The sequence below is a fragment of the Gekko japonicus genome, unplaced genomic scaffold (genome assembly GCF_001447785.1).
Source record: "Gekko japonicus isolate JY-2015 unplaced genomic scaffold, Gekko_japonicus_V1.1 scaffold2389, whole genome shotgun sequence".
NCBI lineage: Eukaryota > Metazoa > Chordata > Lepidosauria > Squamata > Gekkonidae > Gekko > Gekko japonicus.
In genome coordinates this window covers 163,010-173,322 of record NW_015175437.1, presented here as the reverse complement: position 1 = coordinate 173,322, position 10,313 = coordinate 163,010, and the positions used below count along the sequence as shown (strand labels likewise).

Below are 10,313 nucleotides of genomic sequence, written 5' to 3'. Positions count from 1 at the left end.
TACGCCTGCTCCGAGAGGCGTGCAGCTAAACCCATTACTGTGTTTCAACTCCCTATCCTCATCTCAATTTCTTTGGATTCTAACCCAGCCAGAAACTTGGGAATCTGAATATATTCATGGGGTTGATTTCTCCCGAGACGTGCAGTTGTTGTTTTTTTAAACAGCGTGTTCCTCTTCAGAGATGACATTTCCCAAAGAAAATGGATCAACATCCAATGGAAATGTATTAAGTAACCAGGGCATGTGGAAACATTTTTTTGCCACACTCTTATCTGACTGAAAACTTACAAAGATTACCTTCTCTCTGCACCCTGCCTGCTCATGTAAACAACTCATCTTTGCAGGCATCGGGTCCAGAGGAATAATCCTGCTTGGTTTTAGTCTTTTTGGAAGAGAGGGTTCATCATTGATCTTCTGTGCAGTCCCACATGGGGGACTGTGCAGGAGCAGGCCTGCCTATCGGTAGGTTTTTCTCGCTAAGAGCCTCCAGGGGGCGCTGTATGCCAGAGCTGGAAGACTCGTTCCCCCTCAGGGACCACGTGCTCCCGCACAGCAGTGCCCCTACCCCCTCAGTTCCTCTTCTGCCGCCGAAGGCAAGGCGTAGGTTGGTTCCTTGGAGTCTCCCAGCTTCCGAATGGTGAAGATCATCTGTGCTGCTTCGTCTGCCTTTGAATGCCAGCAGGGCTCAGAAGGCTTTGTTTAAAAAGTGCACTCGCTGTAGTGCCAGAACGATTCAGACAGACGAACGTAACTCGCGTCTGTTTTGTTTGGGGGAGGAACACAACATATCCACATGTAAGGTCTGCCTGAATTTTACCCCTAAAGCCAGGGGAGATAGAGCTTCGAAGCTAAAGGCAGTGTTGTGGGAAAAGGCGCCGAGAGGCTCGGACCCTCCTTACTAGTCGGATACACATGTAATCAGCAATAAATCTGTACATAAAATCCATCTTAGGAAATATAGAAGTCTACAGAATGCATCAAGTCCAAAGTAGATATCCAACACTTTTCCTAGGTAGTGTCCAGTGTTTCAGACTTCTGGTCCTTCCTCAGGAACAAAGAGCCACAATAGAAAGTCTCATTCCAATTTCTTTACAAGACAATACTGTTTCTTTATGGGCCGGGTCTCCTAAGCTTGAAAGTGCCCCTCTCAAGGTTGCTGCTATGTAGAATAGAACCAGAGACCTGGCATATACCAGAGACCCTATGTGTCTCACTTTGCCGAAGTCTCTTTTTGTACATTTACTCTTGCGGGTATTTCAGCACACAGTTGTTTTGCTGCTGCTTGCCATTCTGTATGGTGTGCTGCCCCATTCTGACCTTACCAGGCTTGGTTTCAGAGTCTCCTAGAGATGGCACCGGGGATGTTTGATTCCCCTCCCCAAACACAGAGATTCGGGCAGCATAGGCAGCCGTGCTCCATCACAATCTGGAGTGCCTCAAGCTGACAGTTTCGAGGATCGGGACGGGGGATCTGAGCTTTCCCCAAGAGATTAACAAGGTGCTCTTGGAGTCGTGTAAATCTACTGCCAGAAAATAAATGGGAACGGTTTACTCTTTGGTGTGCAGAGAAGGGCATGTTACCTTCCTCCGTCTCACTTCACGGTATTTCTGAGTACATGTTATTCTTGGAAGAAAAAAAAAGGTGTGGTGTTTTCTTCACTGAAGGTGCACTTAGCAGCAGTTTCTTGTTTCCATGTGGGGATTGAAGGGACCCCCCCCCCCCCATTTTTTACCTAAGCTTTTTCTAATATTTCTCAAGGGTCTCGCCCGGGCTATTTTTGGGCAGGAACGCACAGGAACGGAGTTCCGGCTGGCTCCTGAGTTGGCCACACCCAGCAGGAACCTCATTAGCATAATAGGCCACACCCAACAGCAGAAACTCATTAGGATTGGCTACATTAGGGGTGTGCGGCCTAACATGCAAAGGAGTTCCTGCTACAAAAAAAGGCCCTGGGTTTTGACAACAGACAAGGTAAACAGAATAACAAGCAAAAGGTGGGTGTGGCTGGATAACCACACTTCTGGTAACACGGGGGTGTGGCCTAATGTGCTAATGAGCTTTGCTGGCAGGGGTGTGGCCTAATATGCTAATGAGTTTCTGCTGTTGGGTATGGCCTATTATGCTAATGAGTTCCTGCTGGGCTTTTTCTACAAAAAAAGCCCTGGGTCTCGCTAACCTCTGTCTACCTAGGGGACCGGGGATTCCTCAGTGGTCCCTGCCGGTAGGGCTAATGCATTCCATGGGCAAGCCTTTTGAACCCCTCTCAACTTGTCCTCTGAGCCTGCTCTCCGTGGAGGTTTGTGTCCTGGTAACCATTACTTCTGCTAGGTTGGGGAGCGAACTAGCGGCATTGCAGATCGAGCACTCGTTTTTGATATTTTTCCCTGAGAGAGTGATAATTCATCCAAATCTCAAGTTTTTGCCCAAGGTGGCTTCAAAGTTTCACCTGTCAGAGGAGATTATTTGGTGTAGTGGTTAGGAGTGTGGACTCTTATCTGGGAGAACCAGGTTTGATTCCTCACACCTCCACTCGCAGCTGCTGGATGACCTTGGGCCAGCCACAGTTCTCTCAGAGCTGTTCTCTCAAGGACAGTTCTCTCAGAGCTCTCCCAGCCCCACCTACCTCATAGGGTGTCTGTTGTAAGAAGGGAAAGGAGTCTGTAAGCCGCTCTGAGACTCCGAGTGAAGGGTGGGATATAAATCCAATCTCCTCCTCTTCTTTTGTATTTTCCCCCACAAGACGTTCGGAGGGTGAGAGATGACCTCATTCCTTAGTTGTGAGGAGGGCTTTGTTGTTCTACCTGAAGAGAATGAGAGGGGTTCCGTAAGGACAAGGCATTATTTATTTGTTTCTCGGGACATAATGGGGGAAGAGGGTCTCCCCTCAGACTGTTTTGCGGTGGGTTGTATCCAGGGGTCATTTCGTAGAAAAAGAGGTGTCGGAGCTCATTAGCATAGCTTATTAGCATAACTTATTTGCATATGCCACACCCCCTGACATCACCGGAAGTGTGTCAGAAGGCAACACCCACCGCTCAGGCTCCACTGGACTGTTTTGGATGGCTAGCTATTTGGGGGGGGGGGATGTGCAGATCTGTCCTCGCAGAGGAGGGAGAGCTTGTACCTGAATAAAACTTGGCCTTAAAGGTGCCACGGGACAGTTTTGGGCGCTCTGCAACTTACCTGGCTGCTTCTTGCTCTGACTGAGGGCTGCTGGGAGCAGGGGGTGGGGCTTGTTGCATGTGCCCGCCCCCTGGGCTCTTTACTGCCGGAGCTCCGCTCCTGTGCACTCCTGCAGGAAATGACCCCTGGTTGTATCTACTATTAGGCAGTGTTATGATCTAGGCCACACCCGATGCCCTCTTAAGATACATGCTCATTCCACCAGGGCCGTGGCCTCATCAGCAGCCTTTTGGAGTGAGGTGCCATGAAAGCTCCTCCCCTGCCACAAATTTTGTTAGACTTTAAGTTGCTACTGGACTCTTGCCCTTTTCCACTGCTTAAGCTTGTGAGAGCTGACGCAGTGCTTCAGGCATGGAATCTGCAGAGTGCTGGTGTTAGGTGGTGAGTTCTATATAGTCCCTGCCAATGTTCCCTCTAAGCGGTGGAGTTTTGTGAGCAAAAATTCTACCTTGTGAGCTACTGGCATTAAAGTTGTGAGCAAGTGATTTGGCTACTGCATGAATTAGTTTGCTCTGGAGCAATGTTCCCTCTACGCTGTGGAGTCTTGTGAGCAAAAGTTCTACTTTGTGAGCTATGGGCATTAAATCTGCGAGCAAGCAGTTTGGCTACTGCATCAATTAGTTTGCTCTGGAGTCATCCCTTCCTGAGCTAATACAAAAATCTGTGAACTGGAGGCTAAAAAACTTTGAGCTAGCTCAGACTAACTCAGCTTAGAGGGAACACTGCTCTGGAGCCATCCTTCCTGAGCTAAGACAATAATCTGTGAGCCGGAGGCTAAAAAACTGTGAGCTAGCTCACACTAACTCAGCTTAGAGGGAACACTGGTCCCCGCCCCGGCCTCAAGCTTGTAACAAATTATTACCCGTTGGCTGTCATTAGTTTACTTTTTTGTGTGTGTGTGTTCCAGGACGGCAAAGTGAACGGCGTGACAGACTCCACCAGGATTCTGGGATACACCTTCCTCCACCCGAGCGTGATCCCTCGCCCTCACGTGCAGTCCATCACGTTGACTCCTCAGGACGAGTTCTTCATCCTGGGGAGCAAAGGCCTGTGGGACAGCCTCTCCATCGACGAGGCCGTGGAAGCCGTCCGGAACGTGCCCGAGGCTCTGGGGGCGGCGAAGAAACTCTGCACGCTGGCTCAGAGCTACGGCTGCAACGATAGCCTCAGCGCCGTGGTGGTCCAGCTCAACGTCACCGAGGACAGCTTCTGCTGCTGTGAGCTCAACGGGGTTCCTCCCCCCAGTCCGGGTATCTTCCCCCAGTCGGTCAATGTCGTCATTAAAGACAAGCCTCCCGATGCTTTGGGGATGCCGTCCTCGAGTAGCGGGATGGCCTCCGAGATCAGCAGCGAGATCTCGACCTCTGAAATGAGCAGCGAGGTGGGGTCCACGGCGTCCGACGAGCCCCCTCCGGTAACCTTGAACGAAAACAGCCCGGCCTTCCCTAGCGAACAGCGCTGCATGCTCCACCCGGTCTGCCTCTCAAACTCTTTCCAAAGGCAGCTGTCCAGCGCGACCTTTTCCAGCGCTTTCTCGGACAACGGCCTCGACAGCGACGACGAGGAGCCGATCGAGGGTGTCTTCTCCAACGGCAGCCGCGTGGAAGTGGAGGTGGACATCCACTGCGGCCGGGCCAAGGAGAAGCTGCTGCTGCTGCAGGTGCCCGCGGAGGCCAGCGACGAGGGCATCGTCATCAGCGCCAACGAAGACGAGACGTGCCTCCTGAGGAGGGCCGACCTGGCTGCCATGGGGACCATGGGGCGCCGCCGAGGCAACGGCTCTGTGGCTCCTCAGGAGAGGAGCCACAACCTCATCGAAGTCGCCGCCGATGCGCCCCTCAGGAAAACGGGGGGTTACTTTGCCGCCCCAGCTCAGCCTGATCCGGACGATCAGTTTATCATCCCTCCTGAGCTCGAGGAGGAGGTGAAGGAGATAATGAAACAACACCATGAGCAACAACAGCAGCAACAACAGCAGCAACAACAGCAGCAACAGCAGCAGCAGCATCAACAGCAGCATCAACAGCGGCAATACCACATCGACCAGCTGCCAGATTATTACGACACCCCACTATGACACAGCTTGCTGAAGTGAGTTCAGGAGACATTGTAAGCGGGAGCCTCCTAGGTTCACCTTACGCTCGCCGGGTGCGGGAGGAAGGAATGTTGCCCCCCACCGCCTCCTCCTGGCCACGCGCCCCCCCCCTCTACTGAGAACTGCAGCTGCTTCTTCTTCTGTTGGCTCTAATAATCACCGATTCTCTTTCTAGTGATAACTCCACCAGTTAGAATTAAACTAGTCTAACTCTTTTCCCCTCCCCCCACCCTTTAACATATCAAATGTTTTAAAAAGAAAAACGGAGGGGGGGGTGGAAATTAAGAAGTACAAAAGGTTTAATATATTGCAGAGAGAAACGGATGACGACACTGATGTAATATTTTTTAAAATCGTTTCTTTTTTTTGGGGGGGGGAGTCTGTTTGGAAACAGGGGCGGTCTTGCCAGTGCTAAATGATTGAGTAATATTGTAATACTGTATTTCTTTGAGAGAAAAATAAAAATAAAAAGGCTTTTTTTGGTCTTGAAAATGGATAGACATTTGTAGAATTATGGAGACTAACTCCTAGGAGTTGCATTTACTCTTTCAAGTGGCTTTGAGTCACTCGGATTCACTAATTTTCTCTGAGAGAACAGCTGATTGGGAAATTCCTGTAAATAACTCAGTGTTGTATAGTGATGCTTAAAAAATGTTTTGTAGTCTCGGCAGGAGGACGTAACTCGATAAACTGACATTTTATTCTCTCCCCCCCACACACACCTCCCTGAAGGGGGGCTTTGGCGTGTGTGTCAGGGCTCCCCGTGACAACTGGCGATGCAACCAAATTTGGAGGGCAGGCAGCCATATAAACACGATGCTTTCCCAGCTGGTCAGCTGAGCGGGATGTAGGGGGATTCGGGTTGACCCCTGGTTGCGTCCAGTTGCCATCTGGGTTGGCTGGGCCCCAGTCACCAAGGTAACATTTTGTTCCCTTGTGCAACGGCTGTCAAGCGAATGATGCTTCGGGGGGCCACAGTTCGCATCCAATTAGCAGGGGGGCGGCTATGCAAGCTGCGTTAGGAGACGAGGTGGGTGATTGAGCCCCGGGAACCCAAGTTAACTTCGTCTTTCTTCACTGTTAACTTTTACAGGCATATTTTTACGTGTTCCTCCCTGCTGCCACAACCAGCATGATTGTATAGAGTTCACTTGCTATAGATCATTTACATACCAAGAGTTATATTAAAAAGAAGAATGCACAAATGAACATGTCATAATTTTTGTTATAATAAATATAAAAATTTACAAATAATCATAAGACTACTGTAATGATTTTTTTCCCCCTGTCAGGAATAAGATCCACAAATTCTTCCAAAATCTTCATGTATAGGGTTTCCAACTGGGTTGGGAAATACCTGGAGATTTGTGGGCAGAACCTGGGGAAGGGAGGGGTTGTAGCAGGGTGAAGGTAAAGGTTTTCCTTCCCCGAAAGCCAGTCGAATCTGACTCTAGGGTTGCGGTGCTCATCTCAGTTTCCAAGCCGAAGAGCCAGCGCTGTCCGAAGACGTTTCTGTGGTCATGTGGGTACAGTGTCGTAAAGGCCACCTTGATGTCGATAAAACTGTCCCCTGTGTAGTGTTTCAAGAACATCTGCAAAAGTGGAGCCTTGTGGGTAACGGAACACATATGAAATTGCCTTATACCCAGTCATCCCATTGGTCTTCCAGTCTCCGCGTTGTCTCTTGGTTGGTAGCGGCTCTCCAGGGTCTCAGGGAGATGTTTTCCGCGACCTGACCCCCAAAACTGGGGATGGTTGGGACTGAACCGGGACCTTCTGCATGCGAGGCATATAACTCTACCACTGAGCCACAGCCCCACCTCAGCTAGTTATAATCGGGGTGTATAGAAGAAGAGTGGGAAGGGGCTACATGATGAACATGTAGTCCCTCCCACTCTTCTCCTATACACAGCGCCTGAAAATGAATCAGCTCTGAACATAAGAACATAAGAGACGCCAATGTTGGATCAGGCCAAAGGCCCATCTAGTCCAACACTCTGTCACACAGTGGCCAAAAATACCAGGTGCCATCAGGAGGTCCACCAGTGGGGCCAGGACACTAGAAGCCCTCCCACTGTTGAACCCCCCCCCCCAAGCACCAAGAAGACAGAGCATCCCTTGCCCCAGAGTCCCTATCTATACCTTGTGGCTAATAGCCACTGATGGACCTCTGCTCCATATGCTTATCTAATTCTGCTTTTGGGGCAAGCCACTGTCTGTCCAAATCACAAACAATGGTTCCTTGCCTGCCCTCCACTGCTAAAGGACCAACCACCCACCAGGTTTGTCTGGCCTGTGTCTCATGAAACTACATGCAAGGCCCACCGGACTCCCTGGATCGCATGCCTTCTGCTGCTAGTATCTTGCTCAGCATACCACTCTGTGCAGGCCAGGTTTAAAATGTGTGCCAAAAAGCATCTCTCCATCTCAACATCCCGCAGAAACCTAGAGAAATCTGTGCCAGGCCCCCCCCCCCATTTCCTTCACTTTCTTAGGAGGAATACAGCAGCCAGAGATTGCTGGTTGTCTCCCCCCCACCCCCACCCCGAAAAATTGCTGCATTATGTAGAACTGCTACCCAAAAGCGTCGTCTCTGAGCAGTTTTAGAAGTAAGTCGATGTTTCAACAGTGGGTGCATTTTGTTCTCTGGTCTTGAAATAAAACCCCAAGAAACAAGCAGCGATGGAGGTATTCTGCAGCAACTCAGCGGCAAAACTGCAGTTGTACCAAAAAAATGTTGCTAGATTACACGGGGGTGGGGGGGAGGACTTGCAGGCGGCTTCTATGGTTACCTTGAAGTCTGAAAAGTGTATTCCAGAGTGGGTAATGGATTGTAAGCACTCTGCTTGCAAGTTCAAACGGTGACACACTAAAACCCCATCCACATTCATAAGGAATGAAGTTATTTCCATTGCATGGCATGATTTATCGCTCCTGGTAAGATCCAAGTGTATCTTCCTAGAATTTAAGTTTTGTACTGTGGTGACTAATATACCTTGTGGTGACAAAACTAAGAATGCATTGCAGACCTATCTTGAAGTCAATGGTTTCAGTATGTGAATTTTGGTCTGTTCTGTGTATATCTGTCATGGCTTCAGTTCTGGGCACGTTACAGTAGCTATGTTTACATATGTGTTGGGTAGCCAGGTACCAAATTGGTTCTGTTCCCCCCACACACACACACACACACACCTGAGGGCTCTTTGAGAAAGGAACTGTGGCACATTCGGCTTCATTTTACTGTCTGTTACTTTTTTTGCTTTTTAGGGATATGACACACTATCCGTGTTCCCTCTAAGATGAATTAGTGTGAGCTAGCTAACAGTTTTTTACCCTCCGGCTCACACATTTTTGTCTTCATTCAGGAAGGAGGGCTTCAGAGCAAACTGATTGATGCAGTAGCCAAATCACTCGCTCACAACTTTCATGCCAGCAGGTCACAAAGTAGAATTTTTGCTCACAAGACTCCGCAGCTTAGAGGGAGCATTGCACACTAGGATTTTTTTAAAATTATTTACATTATGTATAATCTGCCTCTGTCACAGGTACTCACCGGATTACACAGTGAGTCAGTATAATTAACAGGATGGGATTTTCAATAAACAGTGCAATAAGATTAGGGTTATAGAACCCACCGGAAGTCTAAAAACAGAACTGAAGCCAAAGCATAAGCCAGTTTAGTGTACTGGTTAGGAGTGCAGACACTAGTCTGGGAGGACCGGGTTTGATTCCCCGCTCCTCCACATTCAGCTGCTGGTGTGACCTTGGGTCAGTCACAAGTTCTTTCAGAGCTGTTCTCTCAAGATCAGGTCTTGAAAGTGCTCTTTCAGCCCTGCCTACCTCACAGGCAATGTTCCCTCTAAGCTGTGGAGTCTTGTGAGCAAAAATTCTGCTTTGTGAGCTACCGGCATTAAAGTTGTGAGCGAGCAATTTGGCTACTGCATAAATCAGTTTGCTCTGGAGCCCTCCTTCCTGAGCTAAGACAAAAAGGTGTGAGCCAGAGGCTAAAAAACTGTGAGCTAGCTCACACCAACTCAGCTTAGAGGGAACACTGCTCACAGGGTGTCTGTTGTGGGGAGGGGAAGGGAAAGGAGATTGTGAGCTGCTCTGAGACTGATGGGGTATAATGCAATCTCTTCTTCTATTAACATGACACATTAAATGATGCAGATTTCCACAGCACAATCGTAGTTTGAGCAAGTTTGACACAATAGTATAGACCAGGGGTGTTAACATACAGCCCGTGGGCCAGAACTGGCCCATCCAAGGCTCTTATCTGGTCCACGAGCAACTGATTACCTTTATTGCCGGATGACAGAGGCCGACCATTATGCCCCTGTGCACTGTCCCAGTGCTAATGCGGTGGAAGTAGGAAGGTGGGCACCAGGAAGATATTGTAAGAGAGCACTCAGGTGTGTAGCCGTTAGAAGTACTTTAAAAAGTTTATAGCAATAAGGGAACGGTAAAAAGAAAGTTAAAATTAGTTTAATAGTATATTGTTAAGTGTTCTAAGTTGAAGCAGGTGAAGACAATTAATATTTAAATACATAAGTATTAATAAAGTGCAATAGGTGTGTAGCTGTGCTGGTCTGAAGCAGCCGAACAAAGTCTGAGTCCAGGGCCACCTTTAAGACCAACAAGTTTTATTCAAGGTATCAGCTTTTGTGTGCAAGCACACTTCTCGCACATGGAAGCTTATACCTTGAATAAAACTTCGTTGGTCTTAAAGGTGCCCCTGGACTCAGACTTTGTTATGTAAGGAAATACTGTAAGAGTGTTAATGTTTTAAGCATGTCTGTATTTTGAGTAAAAAATAATATTGTTAATTGGGCTTGCCTGTGTCCTTTATAACGCTTATATATCTGGTACCTAGCATTAGATTTCATGGCACGCATGGCCCAGACGGAAAAAGTGACATTTATGTCAGATCCAGCCCTCATAACAAATGAGTTTGACACCTCTGGTATAGACCAGAGTCCCTAATAAATTTTCTAAATAACTTTGTGCATCGTTAGTACAGTGTAAGTCTGCGTA

At 48.5% G+C, this 10,313-nt stretch overlaps 1 protein-coding gene across 1 annotated transcript in view; it reads left to right on the top strand.

Annotated features, from left to right (window-relative positions):
- PHLPP1 (PH domain and leucine rich repeat protein phosphatase 1) overlaps window positions 1–5,640 on the top strand; it is a gene marked incomplete at its 5' end in the record, with an annotated part of 104,089 nt that extends 98,449 nt beyond the window's left edge. The window contains one exon of the mRNA XM_015425846.1: window positions 4,092–5,640. Coding sequence (XP_015281332.1) covers window positions 4,092–5,261 — 1,170 coding nt within the window. The remainder of the gene's footprint in view (window positions 1–4,091) is intronic.
- Window positions 5,641–10,313: the final 4,673 nt, after the last annotated feature.